At 42.7% G+C, this 25,117-nt stretch overlaps 1 protein-coding gene across 1 annotated transcript in view; it reads right to left on the bottom strand.

Moving 5' to 3' along the window:
• Nucleotides 1-368: 368 nt before the first annotated feature.
• trabd2b (TraB domain containing 2B) overlaps nt 369-25,117 on the bottom strand; it is a 67,861-nt gene continuing 43,112 nt past the window's right edge. Inside the window, exons 4-7 of the mRNA XM_080474141.1 lie at nt 24,105-24,279; nt 5,258-5,354; nt 2,297-2,581; nt 369-1,275 (exon numbers count right to left, since the gene is read on the bottom strand). Of these exons, the coding sequence (XP_080330267.1) occupies nt 1,047-1,275; nt 2,297-2,581; nt 5,258-5,354; nt 24,105-24,279 (786 nt within the window). The 3' untranslated portion in view covers nt 369-1,046. The remainder of the gene's footprint in view (nt 1,276-2,296; nt 2,582-5,257; nt 5,355-24,104; nt 24,280-25,117) is intronic.

Here is a 25,117-nt window from a genome sequence, read left to right as displayed (position 1 = left end):
ATTTAAATGTGTATTTACGGTAGAGTGCTTTCTGGCTGCACAGACCTGAGATCAGTGGTTATTAATAGTAATAGCCAGCAGATGGCAGACTCGCATTGAATGTTTCACTGTTCTCCAAACTACTGCTAAGTGCACTTTAATACGCCTTAGAGTCTGTAGATTGCAATATATCAAAGTATTTCCGTTATATTTTTCTTTCCGGGAGCAATCTAAGGCATTAAACATATGTAATCTTACTGATAATATGAGTTGGCACATTTGTTTAAACTCCATGTTATGGATTTCTTTTCATAAATTCCGTTGTAGTTTCTGCATGTACACATGAGTGTAAATTAATAGTTGGCTGGAAAGAATAAAAAACTCTCTATCCACTTAATTGTTCTTCAAAGTTTATTTCTTTTACATTTGTCTTCAAAAAGCAAGAAAATATACTCCTTTCTTACAGAAATAATAAATATACAATATTTATTTATAAACAAAATGCACAATTTACAAAGTAGTATCTGAGTTCTCCACCTCACACACAGCACTGTATGCATTCATCTCATTTATCAGAGAGCCATAACTCTTATTAGTAATGGTCAATTTTCATTATTAGGGGAATCTTACTTCTATACAGTATTAGAGTTTTCATTAAAAAAATAAACAAAAAAACTGAGTCTTAGACTCTCCAAAATTACAATTCGTCTCTGTGCTATGTATTTGTTATTCTACCTTAATACTTTCATGAGGTGTAGACTCCACCCTTTACAGTCTAATATAGTCCATTCATTGCTCGTGTCATGGCTGGAAGCTTATTCCAGTTGGCAAGTTTTTAAAGCCTTGGCATTTCAACATGTTCTCTCCGGTCTCTCCCTTTGGTGGAGACTGAATGCAGGACTCTCCTGACTGAGAACGCTTTGTCCCGACTGAAATATTCCTCCGTCTCTGTTCTGTATGTGTGATGGTCGCTCTCTGTTTGGCTCCTCAGGTACATTCCACTGCTCTGCTCTAGATGCAGTGCCGTTCTTAAGTGTTTGTGTCTGTGAGATAATGTTGATTCGTGGTCAAGAGGTGAACAGCAGGTGTGATAAAAACCAGGTTAATATACAAGTCAGTGCCAGTGTGCTGTGGACTGGCAGGCCTGAGCTGGAGCTGGGTGGAGTAGACGAGGGTGAGCTATGGAGTCGCTCTGTCACGTACGTGTCCGTTTGTCTGTGCTGCTCTTGATGGGTCAGTGGAGGGTCCACTGTTATGTAACCATTTATTATCCTCACATTAGGCATCGGGGTTGTGCTGGAAAGAAAGAAGGACACAAGAGAGTGAATTCAGCTGTGTTGTTGTTCACAGACACATGGGGTTGTCTTCCAGGCTGCACAGTACTGTTGTTCACATGCATCCTAAGAATGGACCTTTCTGTGTGGAGTTCACATGTTCTCCCTGTATGTGCACGAGTCTTCATTTGGTTCTCCGTTTACCTCTCACAGTGCATAAACATGGATTCGATTAAACTTGTTGCTCTGAATTGTTCATAGGTGTGAATTTGAGTGTTGTGTTGTAGTTTAGCCCTTGTGATATGGACTGGAAGCCTATTCAGTGTTCACTGCCGTTGACCAATGTCAGCCGCAATCCGCGTTACACCTCTGCAACCTGAAGTTAGATAAAGTAGTATAAGACACGGCTGGTGTTTCCCTCCAACTTCTCAGTACAGTTTTTAGAGAATTGAAAATATTCCAATTTTAGTTTTATTTATATACAATCAACTTGGAGCCGGAGACCAGCAGCTGGTTTGGGTCTTAGCTTTTTTTCCCCCAAGCAATCTGTTATCTGTTTTTATCTGTTTTTACTGTGAAGCACTTTGTGACTCCATGTCTGTGAAAAGCGCTATACAAAAAAAATTTTGATTTGGATTTCGACAATTTCCCACGGGTATGCCACGGGCATGTGGACAGATCCTCCCGAGGATAACTTTTAATAAACATCAATATCAAACACATTTGCACCTACAACCAATTAATCAAACAAACATGTTTTTGTACTAAGGGATGAAGCTACAATATCCAGGGAAAACTCACACAGAAAGAAATATCTAATTCAAACAGGAATATGTTTGCTGTGAGGCGAGAGCATTCCCACTACCACAACATGTCAAACTCATTTTCAGCAAGCAATGAAATGATGGTCTTTCAGTTAAAGAAATCCACAATTTTCCAAGTTTAATTCAAGTCTTTTTTTTGTGTGTAATATGTATTGCTCCTATGCAGTGGAATATATTTACGAACTATGAATAATTAAGTAATATCAAAAGATATCTCACCTATCCCCAATGCGAACCCATAGATCACTGAAAAGACGTGGTCTCCCATGACCCCGGTGGGCTTTGCGAGGCCGTTTGTGCCTTCCAAACTCCTCGAGCTGGCTCAAGCTGTCGGGGAGCAGTATGTGAGGAAGCTCCTCTTCTCCAAGGACGGATACGTTGTCTGGGTCTTCTGGCTCCTGCTTCGTCTCTGGACTGGGAAGCCAGCTGTTGGGAGCCACGGTGCTCATGTCTTCACTCTCCTGGCTGGACCCTACGGCAGCTTGCTCTTTTCCTGGTTTAGCCCTGAGTGGAGGAAAACAAGTCAGACATACAGTCAGTTAAAACTCATTTTCCACTATATAAATCATAGGTGTATTCTCACGCGCCACTGAAACATTTTATTTACACAGTGCTCAGGGAAAAAAAACAACTTTTCCTGTGACTTCTAACTTGCTGCCAGTGAATGTTATTGTTTGGTTTCTGGCCACTCGAATGCACTTATAACCCTTAAATTGAATCAAGGACTTGCACACCACAAGGGATGCTTTGCACTGTTAACACTGTCCTGAGTGGCTGAATTTCCCAGTCGGCAACATTAGAGGAAACTATAACTCTTGTGGCCATACTTTGAGCATCAGAACCATTGCCTGACCAAAGAAGACCACCCAGAATGTCTGGCCTATCCTCAAAAACTTTTGCCATGCTCCTCTTTCTTCCACCATTACTCGTACTTTCTCCTTTCCTCTCCCCCCCTCAATATGGTTTGCATATGTTTAAAGGTAGCACTTCAAAAATATGTTCTCATTCAAGACAGTAAATCTGTAAGAAGCAGACACAAGGGGAAAACAGCTACAATTAAAACTATTTAAACTTGCGTAATAATAAAATGTGCAAGGTACATCATAGGCTGTAGGATGGATCTTAATTACGGTCTCCACCAGTACAACTTACTCATTATAATACATTTTGTCTTTCTAGTCATTATCAATATGATGGTCTGCACTTCTGCTTTGACAAGTTTAAAGTATTTTAACCTCAAATGGGTCCTGTCGGCTTGGTCAGTGTGATGATAGGCCCATGCTTGTGGTCAAGCTACTGTAGAGCCAAAGCCAGCTCTGGTCTGCTCAATGTCAGTCATTTAAGCAAACTTCAGGAAATGTTGCCTGCTGCATGGAAAAAGTCCAGGTTTGAGGCGATTCACTTTCATAAAGACCTCTCTCACTGTCGTGTTGTGTTTCTTTCCTTGCCTGTCACATCACCTTGCATCAGGGAATGGAACTGCTTGCGTGCAAGTGTGTGGTCGAAGAACATGCAAACGTTTTTCATGAGCACGGTCAGTCAGTGCACTTCTCAGCTTTTAAACCGTGAACCACTGGCTGAAGCCCACAACTCTGCAAACAGGGTGTAGGAAGGATAGAAAAGCTCTGAATTGAAGTATAAAAGTTTGTAAAAAAAAACAAAAAAACCCAGATGGCTGGATGAATGGTGATGTGTTTACTGCAATGAAAAGTGTTTGTTTTGTTTTGTTGTGTCTTGTTTTCCATTTTCATTGTGCTTCAAATTGCTGTTGTTATTATTTTATAGGGCTCATGGCTCAAGCGCCGAGGTGAGAGGAGGAGCCGCTTTGTACCAAGGAGTCGGGGCGCACACATACACACACCAAGATATGAGAGATTGCAACAGGAGTTTTGTGAAGAGGCTCTGAAGAGTTGATGCCAAGTCTCCATGTGAATCGTGCATAAACTGCACATGTGAGTTTGAGCTTTTGCAATCCGTCTTGCTCTTTGTCACCATTCATCACTCAGCTCACCCGGCGTACATGATGTGTATGTGTGTTTTGCGTGTTGTGGTGAGAACAGGCAGAACCACTGCTGGCAGCTTGCCTTTGGCAGCCACTAGAGAGAGGGAGATGTGGGAGGAAGGAATAGAGGGAGTGAGAGAGGAAGGTGAAGGAGTTGATGAGGTATCAAAGGATTGCTACAAAGCTGAGCCCTATTTGTTACAGAGCACAATCGGGGCCCTAACTTCTACACACTTCAATAAATCCAGAGGTTAAATGCCTTAACTCTTGAGAGAATTAGACGGATGTGAACTGGCTAAGTGATGAAGGGGTGAGGAGTAACAGATGCACAAGCACATGCATCTGCACACCTGACAGAAACGATGAGCGCACAAGTTCTCTGCCTCAACGTCCATACTCCCACAATAGAATCAGTGTGATGTTAGTACTCTTCATTTCAACTTCCATTCATTATCTTGTCAAGTTAGACTTATATATTCTCGTTTTAAAGTAGAGGTAAGTGAGTACCTGCAGTTACTCAATGCTCAAATCTGACTTTACTCAGTAAACCTCCAGAATAAAACAAATTTAATCTAGGGTGCTGGAATATCTGCATTTTCCCATCTTTTGTGAGGGCAAACAAGGATTTTTTTTTTTCAATCCCCAGGGTGCCTTGTATCGACTCGTCAATCTTATTTAAAAAATCTTTTACGATTTTTTAATTCATATAATTTTCCAGTAAAACTTGAAAAGAGAGCTATTTTTATTATTTAGATTTAGTAGAGGAAGCATTGTTTCTCTCATCTATCTATAAAAAGTTGGGGCACCATTGATTGTCTAAACAAGATTATTTTAGGCATAAAAATGCACGTAAAGCTTGAGAAGTCTCTCTGAATTCATGTCTTTGGTTATAGACAAATACTATTTTGTTATATAACTGAATTTTCAATTCTTACAAAGGGCGCATATATCTAATATATTATATTCAAAAATTTCACGGCATCGTTGAGTAAACTTCAAGTATCATTTAAGCATTTCAAGGTAGAGCAAAGAGTCCTCTTTTTTGGGAAATGAAAAATATGCTTGGTTTAATGCTGATTATGTTCCATCTGCTAATTTTAGACGGTTTTTTGTTACCACAGTGCTTAAATCAAATGACATAATCTGCCATCTGACTGCTCTGTTCTTTGATTACTCACTCTGAGACTGGCTCTTGATAATCTGAGGGCATGTGGACGATCTTGTATCCCTCCTGCCTGAGGATGTCCAGCACGCTGTGGTTCCCCAGGAAGTGACCTAACAGTGGACAAAAAGCCAAAGGTCATGAGCGATATGACAGGTGAACAAACATTTTCATGCTGAGCATTCAATTTGTCTTGGTGACTCTGCAAAAAGCGAAAAAAAAAAGAGATTTCCCATCGAGACTGCCGGTATATCGATACAATATGGTAGTGATGGTGCTACTGCAGACAAAAGGAGGGGGTGGGGTGGGGTCTCCATAATGAGCAACAAGTGATCTCATTACCAATCCCCTGGTTGATTATTCTGCGCTCCACTCAACCCAGCAACAGGCTGTAATGTGGCCTGGCATCACTCTCGCTAACACACATGCCCTAACAGAGAAATTCATATCTATGCTTGAACATAAACACATAGCTTACCTGCACACTGCCAGGAATTCACACACGCTCACACACCGCAGCTCTTTCCTGAGCTGATTAACAACACGATGACAATATTCAAGCCTCTTACTTGCTTTCTGTCTGGGCCTTCTGCTCCCACTCAGCTCCTCACCTCCTGACTATTTCATCATTATAATGTTCCTGATCATTCTTGAAAGTCAAAAAAAAAAAAAAAAAAAGAGGCACGCGGTGTTACACTTTCTTGGCAGCTGAGTTCAAAGGCAGCACTGGGATAGGCTGCAGAGTGAGTGGAGGCTTCTACCAACACAGTGTCGGCAAGATCAAACGGGATTACGCAAAGACCAGAGAGTGAGTTTTGTCTGGGTGAAGGTGGGTGTATGTATTTGTGCACGTGTGCATGTGTTCTTTTGTGTATTTTCTCTGTAAGATTGAAACGGTTTTATGTTATGCAGTAAAAACATACGGGGAAAAGAGACAAGCTATAGAATATTGAAAAAGAAAAGGCATTTATGGCTTGCAAGTCAAGATTTTTAGCGAAGTCTGAAATCTTTCAACACCTGCTGCTAAATATTGTACCGTCATTCAAGATGTCCAAAGACTAAAGGTCAATTCTTCTTAATCTAATCCTCCATTCAATTGAAACGTACGTTGTTCAGTAAAAGGTATTGATCATTATCAGGCCTGCCATCATCAGAGAGTAAACATATTGCTGTTTTCCAGGTGATACACCTCAATGACAGTTGTGATTTTCTTTTCCATCACATGAATAAATCACACAGAGCCACAAGTAAGACAACTTCTTTATCTTAATCTAAATCAGCACATTGCAGTGCTGACAACTACAGTTAAAACATAGCTGTAAGAGCTACATACTATCAGTGCTTTGTGCTCTTAAAGACTTTCATCCATGAAAAGTTTGCATATCTATGATCAAGATGGATGTTTCCTCACACAATCTTCTCGCTTTCTTTCGTCTCCTCTGAGAAGAGTTAAATGCGGCTCCTTCAGTGACTGGATGCGAACGGAGTCAACTGACCTCATTTTTCTGTCAAGCAGTATTTTCATTAATTTCTGCGTGCCAGGGCAGAGAAGAGCTTGTACTGTGTGCTCACCAGGTGCAAGGTCAAGTTGGTTGTTTTATGTGTTGATTTCTTCTGCCCTGCTGTCATTCACGTCACCCACATACTGTGATTGCGTATGCGTATGCGTGTGCGTGCGTGGATGCATGCGTGTGTGTGTGTTTTCCAGTTTTCCACCACAGGTGGAAAACATCCACATGGTTTTCATTTCACAGGCACAGTTGCTATAAAACTGAAATTTCATTGCCATTAAATTTTCTAATGAGGTTTGGGTTTTTTTTGTTTTGTTTTATACCTCACATGTAATTTCAAAAGTCGTGAATGTGGCCACACTACCTTAAACAGCCAATTATGCCAGCAATCAAATGGGAAGGAAATGCAAACACCGTCTGGGACTAAATAAAAACACAGACAGAATCCCCAAACCTGTCATTCACAAGTTGAAATCCATCACATGTAAGAGTGCTTCATTTCATGTTTGGTCTCCAATTGAAGGCTTGCACTGTACTCCATAAAGTAGCACAACATCGCCAAACAAAACAAAAAAATGCATTCGGTGTCTTTCGAAATCATGAATTTTGGTTCTTCTCAAATGTTTATTCTGACATGGTTGCATGTGCCTTGTTTGTTTTCATGAAGGTTTGTGGTTCACCCCTGTGTGTGGGTGAGTGGTTAGAAGCATAGATAATAGATCTTTCCTTACTGATGAATGTGAAGGTGGGAGGCCAGGCTGGTGTGCTTGTTTGTGGAGTATCCAGACAGTAAACAATGTGGTACTTCTGAAGCACAGAGAATAGGGAATTCCCAGAAAAACATTTCCATTAAAACAGTCATCATTAGAGGTCAGTTAATCCGTGATCTTCACCGAGTGGATCCCTGTCCTATCTGTCTGTCCTCCTTTTCTCTCCTTCTATCCTCTCACCCCAACCGGAACAGCAGAAATCCTCCACCTCTCAGGCTGGTTCTGCAGGTTTCTTCCTATAAAGGTTTTTCCTTTTCACAGTCGTTTACTGTATGTTTTCTCTGTGAAAGTGAGCTGAAATGACTTTGTTGCTATCTAAATAAACTTGAATTGAACATATCTTAATCTCTAGTCTTTACAATACAGAAAAATAAATGATATAATCATACTCTTCATCTTTTGACATTTGGCCCTTAAGGTTACCACAATATATCAACTTCTTCCAATATACCCTCAGTCCAATTTGAAAAACCTCAACATCTTCACCTTTGAAACTTCCAGTTCATTTGCCTGTCTTCTGGTTGGTACTGACACCTCTGAGCAGAGCTTCAACCTTCAACCAAGTAGGAACCATTCACTAGAGATACTCTGGATACTCATCTTCATCCAGTCCACCATGTTTATATTCTGTTCGTCACCTCTCTTTCACTGTGTTAGTTGGTTGAATGCAAGCAATAAAACTTTATTTTTACTAACTCTGCTGTCATTGTTGTCACTTCGTGGACTCCGAGTGCTTCTCAAGCAGCTTCCTGCTCTCACTTCTGATAAGTACTTCATCTTCAAACATCACATAGTCCATGGAGACTGGATCATATTTGAGACCATAACAAATGTATTAACACATCAATACAATGACGATTACATAGGACATGGCCACACTTTTATCAGTTTTAAGCTATAGTTACTGATTACTTTTTAAAAGAGTTGTGGCGTTACTTTAGTTGTTCCTGAAATTAAAAAGCAGATAGGAAAGCGACGTTTCTATTAGTTCAAGTTTGACTCCATCGGTTATCAGTGTGCAGTTAACTCTAATGTCTCATTCAGTCATTAGGAGCAGAAATTACATGATTTAGTTGGGAGAAGATTCTCCTTAATCTAGATTGCAGTTGTTCTAGAAAGAAACTGAGAAAATGACAATAAGCAGCAACATAAAAGTTGCCATGAACTGCAGATCTCTTGAAAACACCTTGCAGGTCTCACAGAGGAAAGCTAAGGGTTATCTGAAGCAGGAATTGTATCACAAATCCTATAAATATAGGGACTCATCTAGTAAACAGACTTGTAGTTGAATAGTAACCATTAAAATAACAGCTTTGGACAATGTAAAGTAAAAGTTTGTTTTGTGAGCAGAGCAGAAAGACAGCAGTGGTGCTGCAACTGTTTACATGTACACCAGTGACGAGTGACAAGCTCACAGAAACACAAGTGCATTACAAATGTTATAATAGTAATGAATTATTGGATTCTGGGTACCGTGGTGTTGTAGTGGTTTGCGCTCTCGTCTACTTTGTGTCTGTAGTTTCTCTCCGTGCTTCGATTTTCTCCAATTACTCTGGTTTCCTCACTCAGTCTAAAAGCCGGTGTGTGAGGTTAATTAATAACTTTGAATTGCGACCCTGCATTGAATAAAGTTGTTTAAAAGATGGATAAATTGGCAATGCAATACTGCCAAAAGTAGTGGTGTTAAAATAGTGTCTCACAAGTAATATGTTATTCCAAACACTGCGAACAACCTTTTGTTGTTGAGTGACTGTCATTATGTGAGGTAAGTATGACTTTCTGAATGTGAAAAAATTTGTTTGAAGTAGAAACAGTCTTCATTGTCTATAGTCCATTGCAGGGTGTTTCCCCGAGTGAGGCTGCTGTGAGCTGAGTTAATGTTCCAGTCCCAGTTTATTAACCTTTCCAGCTGAATTTCCACTTAAAGTAGCACCTTGACGTACTAACCCTGTCTGTCTGTGTTTCCTGGAGCCACCCCTTCATTTAAAGTCTGTCTCTTCATCTGGCCTGCATACCGGTATGCCTTTTTTAAAACAGGTTTGCTTGTCTGATCGCCACTATGGCACTATCTTTTACCCTGTATTGCTATTGCTCTAAATTCCCTTCATTATTTCTTCTTCATGCAATGTTACGTGTGAATTTATTCGTGTTTTAAAAAACACCGTTGTCGCATGTCGTTGTGTTGCCGCCCTCATGTAAATCAAACGATGTGAATCTTTACCTAATCATATACACATGATCTTTGACTTCCACCCTCACCTCAGGGTCACCCTTAACAATTATTTTTTTTGCTTAGCTTCTCTCTTCATTTGCTGCTTTTCTCTTTTCTCTCCTTTATAGTCACCTATGAACACTGATCCAAAAAAAAAAGGAGCAAGTAACAAAGCAGGGAGAGGAAAACACAAACAAAGCAAACTTGAGACTTGTCCAACACCAAAGAAGAGTATTATGTTATTTTTCAGGTTTGTCACAAACAAATGCGTTTGCAATTATGCTGTATATACATAACAACTGATACGTACCAGTGGTTTGAAAGAAATCTCACATGGCCTGCAAGCAGACCACCTCATATGAAAATTGCTCAAACAGAGAACAAAGGCAGGGAGAAAACCAGGAAAGCTAAAACTAGATAACTGGAGAGTGGTTTGAGGCCGGAGAGACAGGGGAAAGTTTTAAGGTAGAAGGAGAGCAGCATCAGAGTGCAACAGGGACTGCGCTGACGTAAGCCCTCCGTCCACCAAAGTGCACAATCGGTACTGTTGCTATAATATGGTGAAAACAAACACAAGCTTTTGCCTCTGAGCCATTTAAACAACAGATGAAAGAGAGATTAGAAGATGAGGCAAAACAGAGGAAAGGAGAGAATACACAAGCCAACAGAGACGGGGGGAAACTTCATAGTTGATAGGGGTGTGTTCTCTGTTTATATTTGTTTGTGGATGTTTTTCCAGTTGAAATAAGGTGCAGACACATCAAATCATGGAAAATTCGACTAATCTCCACTGTGTGTGTGTGTGTGTGTGTGTGTGTGTGTGTGTGTGTGTGTGTGTGTGTGTGTGTGTGTGTGTGTGTGTGTGTGTGTGTGTGTGTGTGTGTGTGCGTGTGCGTGTGTGTGTGTGTGTGTGTGTGTGTAGGTGTTAAATGGGTGACAAATTAAAGGGGAAACTTGTAAGATGCTGGACCACCATGAATCACCACCAAAACAGCTTCAAATGTCAATTTGAATATCATTCTGCAAGTCCAAAGGCCCCAGGAGTGAATTCTTCCATAAAATCCTGTCCTTCCTCTGGTGTTTTGGTGGTAGTCCTGGCGAGCTCTGTGTTATTGCTGTTGCACAAATCTCCCACAGCTTTTGACTTTGAAGATGTCTTTCTTTGTTTGTCTAAAAACTATAAACAGAGCTATAGCAATGCAATTTATGTAAACAGTATACTTCAACAATGTTGTAAAACTTAGCATGTACTAAGGCTTACTGCCTACAGTATTAACCTGGTGTTATTTGTATAGGCATACAACTTGTCATTACTTCATTGTTTGGCTCGCACAGTTTAGAAGGAAGTAAAAATAGTCGCTCAAAAAACTTTCATGCCTTGTTGTGGATGTTTTTAGAATTTTTTTTGCAGTACTTAACTTACAATACATGTTTTCAACACTTTAGAAGCCTTAAAACATCTGTAACTAGGTTGTCAGCAAGTGACTGACAACTGAGTGATTAGAGTTAAAACAAATCCTCAATTTCACCCGTCATGCTGTATTTTCCATTGATGCTTTTATCCACTGGCCAAAATGTGTTTTTCCTGTTAACAACAGTGTGTGCTCATGTATTTTTGGACAGTTCTTTTGTGCTTGTGTTAAAGGGGACTTTCAGATTTTCCCTGCGTACCACGGCCATTCATATGTTTCCTTAAACAACAGATGAGTAATGCGGCAAAGATTTTAATAAGCCCTGCATCGTTGCGCCTTGCTGTGCACTTCCATTTATATTAGGAGTACCAGGATCTCTCTATAAATCACACGGCAGCGTTTCGATTAACGGAGCAGAGCTGGAGAAACAACTACCCACGGCGCTTCAGGAATAGTTGAACCTCTGCCTTGAAAATGGAGCTCCACCTTGACCTGTAAATCTGATATCGTGTAATTCATGTCTCTGCAGAACTCTGGGTTTCTTGGCAAAAAAATATCGGCTTTCTGAAGTTTCCCCTCTACTCTGTCACATTGCTCATCGCCATTATGACTTCACTCCTTATTCATGCAATGAGACGACCGTCTGTCTCGCTGCACCACACTGAGGTGTTATGAGTGACAGCTGTTGATGGGCCTGTTCTTGTCCAAGTTCTCGTTTATGTTCTGGTCAAATACAGGCATCAGGAGAGGTCGGATTGAGAGCTTGACTGCTGCATGTGGTGGGCCTGACACTGGTCCATGTTGGAAAGGCTAGAGGGTGGGCTCAGCCTTTTAAAGTGATTCCTCAGTTTAAATATTTAGGCTGTGAGCTTAGCGTGCTGCCGTGTGTAAAAACACTTCTGGTGGGCTCAGAAAAAAAAGAAAGTGAGTGAACAGGAGAAAACAAAAATGAATAGAAAGGCGCCATGGAAGTAAAAACCTTAAATTAAATGTATTCCTTTCATCACAGCCTCGGTTCATTTCACTATGTCCAACTGTTACATAAGGTTGTAGATCACAGAAAGATTTAGAGGCATTAAAGTTTATTTGAGGAGGTGGAAAATAATCACTTATTTCCATTTTTAATGGCTGCTAATGTGCATGTTATCTGGTTTATGTAAATGTAACTGGTGCGTATGTGCATGTGTATGTGCTGCTGGTTTACATTACATAGACATGTTTCATAGGAAGCGTGAGCTCAGAGATGTATGTAGCCTACAGCATGTATTTGAGTGGAATGGCAGAAAGCAATGTTTCACATCAGCTGTTCCCCAGAACCCAGAGGCCGGTGGCCTGCTGGATTTCATTCGTACCTTTTAATCAGGATCTGATTTACACTATCGACAACAGGTGAAGGCACTTAACCACTAAGTAAGAAAAACGACCTGTCCCATAGGCGTCGAGGAGTGGGCTTTCGTACTGTTGCATTCTTGAGTCTTCGTACTTTCTATTCTGTCTGGGACTGCCAATTTATTTTCAAATGATCAAAGCAAGTAAATCCAAAGCATCCACGTGTTTATGAAATGTGGCATTAAACCCACTGGCTCTTGATAGGCAATGAGAGATTCTTCAGCTGCTAATGAAGTGTGTAATCTTTAAACAAGCAAATGAGTTGTATTGACTTAATTAAAGTTAGGAATCCAACTAGAGCAGCTGAGTGTTACCAGAGGGTTTTTTTTTCAAGCAAAGTTACATTCCTGAAGATTTACAAGATCTAACGCGTGTACCTCTACGTATAACGCACAATTTTTTTTTAAGACAAAAGGTAAAGGACATGATTTTACACTTAATATCATCTTGGCTCTTTTGCATAATTACTGAGGAAAACCAGTTCAAATGACACATTCTTACATGGTAGGGCCTGACAGTCTTCCTCACGTGACCCATTGTATATGTGTTGGGACTGTGGGAGGAAACCCACACACAAACATGCAAACTCCACAGAGAAAGACGTTTGGCATAGAGAGTTTTGTGACTATCGTAAAATTCAATATACACCTGAAATGACCCGCTTAAAGCATTTTCACCTGGAGACACTGTGGACACTGAGGCAGAACAGAAGTGCCCCCATGTTGATCCAGCAGAAAACCGAGGGGAAAACACCCCTGGGTTCTTGGCAAAACTACATGTGTTAAAAATAAATGTAAATGCGTGCTAAGCCCAAACTGTCAGTGGGAAAGAACTAATAATAACGTTCTATATCTACCTCCCCATCAGTCTTCCGTGCAGAACAGACGACTCACCAGCACGCACAGCATCAGTACATATATCTGTCACTTCATAAACTGTTGTTGCACATTGTGGCAGTGACGACAGCATGAGACAAGACAGAGATAGACGGTGGTGAGAGCAGAAAGAGCACCAGATGGAAAGGACTGATAAGACAAAACAGAACGCGTACAGTTTAAGACTAATAGACTGGAAGGCAAAATAGTTAGACAGGTCGGAAGATGGAATTAGTGTCACCAAATGAAAAAAGTGATGGCAGAGACAGACAGATGAGCTTGAAAAAAAAAAAAATCGGAGAAAAGCACATATGCACAAAGCAGTGAAGAGCGATGGAGAGAGAGTTACATGCACGCAAGGCAGGATCTCTGCCTCAGTCATCACTTCAACACCACAACACCACAAGTGACTGAAAAACACATGGGCCCACTCTGCCTGCACAATGGGCTATTATTGGCCTGCGCAGCGGCGCACACGCACAAAAATCAACTAATCCAAAGTGGCTCTGACTTCAAAACAAACAGTACTACATGTGTATTTTTGACAGTAACTACTCTTTTTGGCGATAAATATCTGCGGCTCATGTGACTCGGTGTTGCAAACATACACAGACAACACGTGTGAGTGTGTATGTGCATGAAGTGGTGTCTAGGCCGTGGCAGCGTCAGGAAATTCCAGGGGATGTTTTCAATAAGAATGGGCAGCGGCAGCCGGGGAACTGGCAAATGAAAACCTGCTGAAGCACACCACAGAGCTTCAACAACACACTGCCGACCCTCATAGCACTCCCTCGGTCCTTAACAGAAATGATAACACCGCACATACTTGCATATTTGTTTTTTCTTTGCGTGAGACCAAAAGGAGAGGGTGACTGTGAATGCACATAGTTGAATGGGTGATTGAAAGAACCACTGGGGTTTGTATCTGTTTACAATAGCAACAGAACAAGTGTCCAGTGTGTGTACGACTTGACAGCAAACATGCTTTCCTCTTCCCAGCTATCATCTGGTGTTGCTCTCATTTTATCCAACGGGTAAACAGTGATGCATTTAATTGGCCTCGTGAAGAACCCAACGTCATGTTACAGCAGTGCTTCTCATTGGTCCACATTACATAATACTGATTGTAATAGTGAACAGCAGTGTTGACTGTGATTTACAGCAACAAGATGGAAAAGACAAGAAAAGAATGGAAAGCACTTGAAAGATTGAGGAATATCAGTTCAGCAACACAAATAAGCTTGTCACTAAAAGCCAACAAATGGGCAGTTTCCAGATATTCTCCCTGCTTCCAGGCTATCTTGTGACCTTATTGGCTGCACATGGGGGCATAGAAATAACAGTTGGAAAAAGTGTACTTCTTTTGCTCAATGTTACTTGGAAGTATTTCCTTCTGTGCCTAGATATTGACAAAGTGATGAGCTTTATCTCCACAACACCATTTTAGTAAATATCTTTTTTTTTTTTTTTTTTTTTTTTTTTTTTAATTTTTTTCTTTTCCCTTGTCCTGTTCGGCAGCTTGGGCCAACAATATGATGTGATTGAGAGCCTTCGGAGTCAGAACAGTTTTTGGTCTTGCAACAGGGAGAGACCTGGAGTCTCCTCCTGTTGCCTTCTCCGTCAGAAGCTGGCATGGCTGCCGTACACGACCGGGGGGGAACGCACAAAGAGAGAGAGAAGAGAAGAGAGAGAAGAAAGTCGAGGGGGGAGGGGGGAGGGGGGTGGGGGGAAGGGGATAACATACAATGTCCTTGTTGTGCTACATATATTATTTGCAATAATCACACTCATCCAAATACTTTCCAACTGTTATTAGATTGAACCAGCCTGAGCAGCTCTATCTAGACAGTAAGATGATTTCCTAGATTTAACCAGCCTGAGCAGCTCTATCTCGACAGTAACGTGAAGCAGGAACATGAAATAACAAAGAGGCAACAACAAAAGAGGAACATGATTTTTAAAGTTTGAGCAAATGATGACAGACAACAAGCAACTTCAGAAGCACCTTTCGTGAGGAGTGAAAGTGTGTGTGTGTGTGTGTGCGTGTATGTGAGTGTGTGTGGCTTGTCCACTGGGTGTGGCCGGAACTGTTGTGGGGGGACCCGTGGTGACACCCCGGGGTCCGAGGCCACCGCGCCCGGACACCGCCACCCCGGCAGACAGAAGCCCCCCAGGCCCGGGGAGACCCCAGCGAACCACCCCAGAGAGCCCCGCCCCCGCCCAAAAAGCACCCGACGGAGAATGCAGAGAGGAATCCCCCCCAGGCAAGAGGGGCCCACAAGAGAAGGACAAAGGGCACAGGGCCCCAGGCCCCGACCCAAGCCGCCAAGCCGAGAAAAGGCCGGAGCAGGGCCCCCGGGCCGAGCGGGCCGAGAGCCCCCCCAACCCCGGCGGCGAGTCCCACCGCACCCCCGGGAACAGGCCCACCCACCGCCCCCCCCAACCCGGTAAGGCAGAGACGGCCCCAGCCGCCGCGCCCCGGACCAGCCCCGCCCCCAGACCCAGGAAAGCGAAGCCCGGCGCAGGCCCCGGTCGGAGAACAGTCAACTCTACACCCCCAGGAGCCTCATAATCCACCCGCCCCATAACCCCTCCCCCCGGGTCTTGATTGGGAAACCCAACCCATGACCCACCCCGCACACACACACACCCACACACCCACACACCCACACACACCCACACACCCACACACCCACACACACACACACACACACACACACACACACACACACACACACGGAACGGGGGGGGGAGTGATGACTCTCGCACCCTCAGGCCGCCGGCCGGGCCCCCTCCCGGCCACCGCGGTATCCCAACCTCCACCAATCCAACAGCAAGTGGAGAAGGAGCACCGCACCCCAGCCCCCCCACAAGCGCCGCGCCCGAGGGAGCGCGCCCCCCGTACTCCAGCCGCACTCACCCCGGGCCGGGGCGGGACCCCAGCGGGAGGTGCTGGGGGGAGCCACGTCTCCCGCCCTTCCCCTGCCCTATATGTGTGTTGGATGTATGTAAGGGTGTGTTTTTGTGTTTTGAAAAGGTGGATGCGATGTGTGTGTCTATGGTGCGGTTTAAAATTGGGGGGTAGCGGGGCCCGGGCGTTCTACCGCTGACAAGCGGCAGAACCCCGAAAGCGGCTTACCCCCTCAAGACCCTGCATGACTAAGTGTGGTTAAAATTGTGGGTGGTGCAAAGTCGGGGGAGGACCCAGACCGCAATTAAGTAGCCTGGACCCCCCACCTAGGCACCGCCCCACTCTTCCCTATTGTGGGGTAATATAAGGTGAGGTAAGGCAGGGAGGGTTCTGAGGGAGGGGGTCCCCCCGTCGCTAGGACCTTGGCCCAGCTGGACCCCCCGCGCTGCCCCACCCCACCCCCCGAGCGGCCGGCCTAGGACCAGGGGGGCCACACCCCCCCAAACAAGGCGCCGCAAGGGGACCCGGGCAGGGAGCCCCCACCCCACCCAACGGCCAGACAGCAGAGTCCGAGACCCGCAGGGCCCAGTGCGAGCCCAGCCGGAGGCCAGTGGCCAGGGCACCCCCCCTCATTCGCCCACTCCACACAGCCCCACACCCCAACCCACACACCCCAACCCACACACCCCAACTCACACACCCCAACTCACACGCACACGCACACCCCTATCAGGCCCTGGAGGTCACTCTCAGTTAACCGTCCATCCAGAACCCGGAGCCCCCCCCGTACCCCGCTCCCCCCAATCCGGGAATGAGGCAGACCCGGAGCGCGGCAGCAGGGGCCAACCCGCCCCACCGGGGGAGGGGGCCAGAGGGAGGACCCACCCCCAGCGCCGCAGCGGGCACCCCCACCGGGAAGGGGGAGGCCCCGCACCCCCAGGGCCCGGACAACCCGCCCCCAACCTCCCCCCAGTCGACAGCCCAGCCGGGGCCCGACGCCCAGCCCCCCCATCCCGCCCCAGCGGGCCCGACCCCGGCCCAGAGCAGAGCCCCCCCCACATCCCCGCCCAGGACTCCCCAGGCCAGGCCGTAACCCTCCAGCATAGATGCCAGGACACCCCCGAGCCCACAGAGCCACCAACCACCAAAGCCACGACGCCCCAGCCACGGACGGTCCCCAGAGCCCCGGGGTGGAGCCACTACCCCCCCCCACAGGGCTACATGGTGTATTTAATTATTGGGGACCATGTGGACTCAAATTCTGTCAAATGATTTTTCCTACAAGCAGACATTCTCTCCAATGTGATGTGGTCTAGAAGTAAGTTTTTAAATAACTTTATATTCAAATTACTTTTGGATTTCCAGTTCATGAGGATCGCCTTTTTTGCGACGCTTAGGGAAACCAGGAGCATGCAGGACTCATTTTTTTCTCTTTTAATTTCTGTGAGATCTCCTAACAAGCAAAGTGAAGGTGAGACTGGAATAGGGTGGCCCAGGCATAACGATAAATCTTCACAAATCTTTTGCCAGAAGGTTTGGACTGGCGTACACAGCCAAAGTGCGTGTAGATAAGTATCTGGGAGATCACCTGTGCAGTTTGAACATATGTTAGTGGGAGTGAGCCCCATCTTGAACATCCTTTGTCCTGTGTAATGAACTCTGTGAAGGATCTTGTATTGTATGAGCTGTATATTGGGGTTTTTGCTCATTTTGAATGTATTTGTACAGATTTCTGACCAAAACGTTGGGTCTCTGTTGATGTTGAGATCTTCTTCCCATTTGAACGTGGGAAGGGATATTGAGATATTTGAACCTGACAGGATTGAGATAATTTTAGAAAGAGGTTTAGGTGCTGAGATCTTCAGGAGGTTTGTCACTGTCTGAGGTAAGTTCAAGTTAATCTGTTCTAGTTTGAACTTAGTTTGTATTATTGACTTAAGCTGAAGATATTCCAGATAGTTGTTTTGACTGATACCATATGTTTCTATTAGCTCATTAAATGGAATAAAAGAGTTATTGGAGATAAGTTGTTCTAAGTGTCTTATTCCTTTATTTTGCCATCTTGGGAAGTTTATTGGTTTTTTTCTTTGCAGGATGTCGGGATTGTTCCAGATGGGTGTGAGTTTGCAGGGAATGAGTGTAGATCCATTTATTTTAAGAAATTCCCACCAAGCTGTCAGCGACGTGTTTATATTGATGCTTTTGAAGCAGCTGTGCTTTTTGATGTCAGGACTGAAGAAGGGAAGATCTCTGACTTGGAGATCTTCACAGAATGTTTTTTCAACGTCTAGCCAGCCTTCATCTAGGGGTTTCTGATTGATCCATTTTACAACATAAAGTAGTTTATTGGCCAGATAATAATTATAAAAATTTGGGAGTTCTAAACCACCTTGGTCCTTGGTGTTCTGGAGTGTTTTTAAACTTATACGTGATGGTTTATTTTTCCATAAGAATTTTGAGACATGAGAATCAAGAGTGTTAAACCAGGTTTTTGGTGGTTTTGCTGGGATCATTGAGAAGATGTAGTTAATTTTAGGCAAGATCATCATTTTGATTGTTGCTACTCTCCCCATAAGTGAAATTGGGAGTGTCCTCCATCGAGTGAGGTCCTCCTCTATTGCTTTAATAAGGGGGGTGTAGTTTAAGTGTACCAAGTCTGAGAGTTTGGCTGAGACGTTAATGCCGAGATATTTGATGTTCCCTGGTTTTAGTAGGGTGTTAGGTGTCTGCTGAAATGTAGAGTTGATAGGCAAGACTACTGATTTGTTCCAATTTATAGAATATTCTGAGATTGAGGAGAATCTGTCTATCAACCCTATTGTTTCTGGAAGAGAGGTCTGTGCGTTTTGCAGGAAAATTAGCACATCATCCGCATAGAGACATATTTTATGTGTTATATTTGCTGTTCGTATTCCTTTTATGTTATTATTCTGTCTGATGGCTGCTGCTAGTGGTTCGATGAAAATTGCAAAGAGAGATGGTGAGAGTGGACACCCCTGTCGGGTGCCTCTCTCAAGATTGAACCTTGAGGACATTTGGTCATTGGTTTTAACACAGGCACTGGGTGAGGTATACAGTATTTTTATCCAGGAAAGGTAATATTCTCTAAATCCAAATTTCCGTAGTGTAGCAAGTAGAAATTTCCAATTTACCCTATCAAAGGCTTTTTCTGCATCTAAGGAGGTGATAATGGCTTTTTGTTTATTGTGGTGGCAGTGGTCTATAAGATTAATTAATCTACGTGTATTATTAGTGGAGTGTCGTCCTTTAATAAACCCAGTTTGATCTGGGTGTATGATGTGGGGTGTGATTTTTTCCAGTCTGCTTGCTAATGTTTTACTAATTATTTTAAGATCTACATTGATTAGTGATATCGGCCGATAGCTAGATGGTAGTGTGGGATCTTTATCCGGTTTTAGAAGAAGACTGATATTTGCACAGTTCATATGTTGGGGGAGAGTTGAAGATTCTTTAATTTCCTCAATTATTCTGAAAAAAATAGGTGAGAGTAAAGACCATAATTCTTTGTAAAATTCAGTGGGGTATCCATCAGGTCCTGGAGCTTTACCATCAGGCATGTGCTGGAGAGCTTCCTGCAGTTCTTCTACTGAGATGGAAGCTTCTAGACCTTGGATCTGTTCTTCTTTTAATTTTGGGAGGTTGACTGTGCTCAGAAAGCTCTCTATTTCAGATTGTGAAGGATCAATTTGTGAAGAGTAAAGGTTTTTGTAGAATTCTCTGAAAGTATTGTTTATTTCTTGTGGAAAAAGTGTACTTCTTTTGCTCAATGTTACTTGGAAGTATTTCCTTCTGTGCCTAGATATTGACAAAGTGATGAGCTTTATCTCCACAACACCATTTTAGTAAATATCTAATTAGTTTTATTGTAATCATACTTTGTATTTTTTTTTAAGTACCCCAATATGTGGGCATTATTGTAGCAAAATAATTTGCCAATGCTTATGGGAAGTTGGATGTCTCTATCGCAATCTCTGTGTCCAAGTGAGATTTGTGAATGTGTAAAGGAATTTGTCAATGAGAACTGGAATCTGTAAAAGTCGTCTAAAAATTTGTCTGTCTATAATTAGGTTTTCAATTGTGTCAAAAATCTGCTAACCTGTATTAAAATTTGTACATGCAATGAGATATGTAATTGCATAAAAAGACGCTGTCTTTTTACACGTGCCTTTTTATTTGTAATGTAAAGGTTTATGTGCCCTGAGCTCAGACTCACAGGCTTGTCCATTCTCACTGCTCTGCTGTCCTGTATTTCAGTAGTTACACCGTTTGCAAGTCATCGGGCATCGACAACTCTTTGTATGCATTGACAAATCTTATCAAATGTACAAATTTTAATATAGACGAGTTGATTTTTTCAACATTATTTACAGAAAGACACATTTTGAGACGACTTTTGACAGATTCCAATTTGCATTGACAGAATATATTACACATTGACAAATCTCACTTTGGGCACACAGTTTGAGATATAGATAGACAACTCCCCCCATACACATTGACAAATAGTTTTGCTACAATAAAGCCCCCATACTCCGGCTCATTAAAAGCATATGAATAGGAAGAGAAGGGGAAATTGTGGCTGACATTCACAGACTCACATTTTTAGACCTTGAACTCACTTTCTATTTTCTATATTGAATCTACTCAGTTTAAATCAGAGCAACTGTAAAAGAAAAAGTGTTTTATAGTAAACCTGTTCAGTAATTTGTATTAATAACCTGTTGGTGAAAGTCAATTCAATATGCAATGCCTCTTAATACATGTACCTGCTTGTAGATGTGTGTGCTGAATGGAGGCAAAAAGTAAGAAAATTACAAAAGCATATACCTTGCACACTAAAGTACTTATGCTACAGGAAGGTGTAGGTGTACAGTGAGAGGAAAGAGGGAGGCTGGTGAGTAAGGTGCTGGGCTGAGATGGATTTCCTGCCTGAACCACTTTATACACTCATCGTATAGTTTAATTACCCTGTGAAAAAAACTACTGGATCGGACTACGACACCAGTAACTCGAGAGGGCCTTGACCTGAAAGCTGTCCCGGCTTTTTTTCCGACAGCACTGTTTTCTTTCTGCGCTCTGGACATAGTTCATATTGGACATGAGTGGGACAAGGTGAAGCCTGCTGCAGAGGCTATTCGTTCATCTGTTGCATGGCACAAATGCTAAAACAATTACTTGACATGTATGCACACAAACTGAGGCATTTGGTGATAAACACATTCTCTATTGCCAGGAAATATCCACAGTCCCACAATGTGAATTTTCCATTTTTTAACCCCCAAAACTGAACTATGCAGTCTGTTGCCTGCAGTTATACACACATCATGTTAATGTGAATTTTGAGACTTGACCATAAAGATTGGATTTTATGTGATCTTATTACTGTACACCCACTTTTGGCCTGAAAGTTGCTATAATTCATCTCTCTAGGCTGTATTTATTTTAAATTATGTCTGGATAATCTTAACCCTGGCACCTCCACCTCTTTATTTGCCTCAGTTGCTCAACATATACCCTGTGGTTAGATTAGATTGATTATCAGATTATACGTGGAGCTCCTGTTGCAAAGCATGCATGCCCGCTTCTAGAGCAAGTCATCAAATCTGAAAGAGAAATATGATGGCTACGTTTCTGGGAGTCCATTCTGACACTTAATACATCCTGGCATCATTGAATGATAAAATTTCATGACTGGTTACAGCAAGTGGGAAACTCGGATTAGTATGGGACCAGCTGGGACAGTTACAGGATCGTAAAGGCATGAGTCAACGTACTGAGCACAGAAAAAAGACATAAAAGAAGGAACGTTTAAGATTAGAGCCCGAGGCTGATTTATGAGATCTGCTGCTCTCAGTCTCAGCTTCTCTCCTGAAATACAATTTATGAATCAGTGGCATGCATCTCTTCCTTTAAATGTTCGTGAGCAGGGTGGAAGCCACTGGAAATGTACAAGGTGGATGAAGCAGTATTTAATGACTGTCACCATAACACTATGCACATTTCTGCTGTTATACCAAGAATCACTGCGGAGGATTAAACATTTTAGTTCAATGTTTCATACATTCATGTTAAAATTGAGCTTCACCTTCATTATGCAGATTTTTCTGACTTTGGTTTTAAATGTATTTTCTGTCTGTGTTGCTTTCTGGAGCAAAATATTTTTGAAGAAAGGTACCAGTGCATAATAGCCTGATAGTGTTGTAAATCATAATTACTTTCATGTGTAGAATGGAAAAAACGTGCAGCATCAATTTTACTGCTTTGTTCACGTATATAAATCTTCCAACAATTTCCGAAGTCTCTATTGAGACCTCTGTATTCATTCCAGTTTATTTTTGTTTCTGTTTGGGGGGAGTTGTTTTGTTGAGCATGCTATAAAGTACACAATTATGTGCACCTGTCCTGTATTAATGGTAGAATCATAAGGATGTGTGTGTGTGTGTGTGTGTGTGTGTGTGTGTGTGTGTGTGTGTGTGTGTGTGTGTGTGTGTGTGTGTGTGTGTGTGTGTGTGTGTGTGTGTGTGTGTGTGTGTGTGTGTGTGTGTGTGTGTGTGTGTGTGTGTGTGTGTGTAATGGTTCCTGTCACCTAACACCAGCTGTCAGTTTTGTCACACACAAGGCTGTGGCCTGTGTGTGACCCAGCAGAAATGTTCACTTCACCCCAATTCAGGACGTGATACACAGTAAAGCCAAAACAAGGACACTGTTTTTTTTTTCTAAAATGGACCAACTTGCAAAATATGAATCATCATTAGAATGTATTATGTGGATTTTAACAGCCAATTACAGTCCAAACTTTTCCCAGTGAGTTTTAAGTTAATATAGGAAATATAGTTATGACTGTGATTCACCAGGTAATACATGCAGCAGAGAGCGATGACAGATTTAAGATTTATCTGCTGCATTTTATTCTTCTTAATGCTTTGCCAAGAACTGCTACAAGTCTGGAAGATAACAAAGACACCCAGTAACATACTCTGTCACATATTTATCCACAGATGGCTGCCCCGCACTTGCCTTGTCATCAAGACCACCTAGACTGAAGCCAAGCCATGACTGAAACGGGAGAGTATCAAGACCCAGATAAGATCAAGACTAAAAGAGGCTGAGACTCCGTCATGAGGGAGGCAGGGACACAGTCATACTGTAAAGAGGTACACAGATACCCACCCACCACCTGTTAGTGTGGGCAAACACTCGCATGTGTGTATATGTTGTCACAAACGGACACGTACACACTCCCCTCAGGACACACTGCTCCATTCAGGAAACATTAGCAGCATTAGCCAGGAATGCTAATTGAAACAAACAGCTTGTGTTTTCTTCATTTCTGAGGTTGAAGCCAGCTGTAATTGAGACTTCTGTGTGCGTGAGTGTATGTCTGTGTGTGCACTTGCATGAACACACCATTTTTTGAAAGCCAGAGATCTGGGAACTATTGTACACTATTACTGACCTGCTTTTTGTCTGGGTTTTCGTTCAAACACAAAGAAGTGGAAATTTACTCACCATAAACACACATTAGCCCTGACAGAATTGGTGTTCCTGACCGAAGTAAACCAGATCTTTCTTCCAAATCCCAATTACATGAAACTACCCACTCTGTGCCATTACTGATTCTCATTACTGATTGCTGGTTCTTAGAAAGAATACATTCTATGCACAAAAAAATATAAGGACCTTTAACCAGCAGGTCGAATATCATTCAAAATGTTACCTGAAAATAAACAGAACTTGATCACATATTTGTTGTCACCCTCACCTGCACCAAAGGCGAAAAAGTAGGTCTGGTTAGGATTCCTCTGCAGCAGGGCTGACACACGTCGAGCCATTCGCTCATTGCGCTTGTAGATGAGCTCCTGGCGGAAGTAGCTGTCAATCTCCATGGCTGTCAAGCGGTCATGTGCTGGCAGAGAACTGTTTATGAAGTGAGGCAACTGAAAAAACAAAAATGGCCATGAGAAAATGAGGATATAGAGCCCCTATGTTGAAAATTCATGGCAGAATCAAATGATGAATCATTTCATTTAAACGTCAGACATGAAAAGAAAGGTGTGAAAGAAAACTAAGAGTGAAAGGAGAGGGTTGAAAGAAACTGTTGGTGCCCGTGTGAATCTGACACTTGGCAGCCAACAGTGTTTCTGATGTGACCGCAGGACAGAAAATGACCAACACTCTGCTCCGCAGGCTGGCTTTTAACTGAGCAAGCATTATTAAATGAAGGAAAGAAAAAGAAAACTGTGCGTGTGTGTTGAGCTTGTGCACGTACATGGGCATTTGTGTGCATGAGAAAGAAACAAAAACTGCTGAATCTGATGTGCTTATAAATTAGTGTTTGTGTCTCTGGGTGCACTGCAGGAAGGAGAGTGGATGTACACTTGCATCAGTACTATATAACCACAAGTGTGAGTGTGTATAATTGCTGTGTGATTTATTACAAGCCAGATAGGCAGAGACAGACCGTTGCTGGCTCTGTTACTCTTTTGGCTTCTTCAGTGGATTCAGCACGTTGTTAATCAGCAAAGAAGAGCATGGGTCCGCAGTGACTGAGCAAAGGTTTGGCATCACTGTGTGGACTGCTCAACTCTGTCACATGTAGATACATCTCGGCATGCACAATGTCTCTGTCTCTCTGTCTGCAGCACTTCTATATCATTGTGCAAGGCAAGTACTCGAGCTGTCCTGATGCTTTTTTCTTTTTCTTATATTCTATATGAAAATATGTCTATTTTCTAGTATCTAATTAGTTTATTATATATCATCCCTCACTTATAT

The sequence above is a fragment of the Lipophrys pholis genome (genome assembly GCF_963383615.2).
Source record: "Lipophrys pholis genome assembly, chromosome: 10".
In the NCBI taxonomy this organism is placed as follows: domain Eukaryota; kingdom Metazoa; phylum Chordata; class Actinopteri; order Blenniiformes; family Blenniidae; genus Lipophrys; species Lipophrys pholis.
The sequence above is the reverse complement of the archived record's forward strand: the minus strand, read 5'-3'. Positions and strand labels throughout refer to the sequence as shown.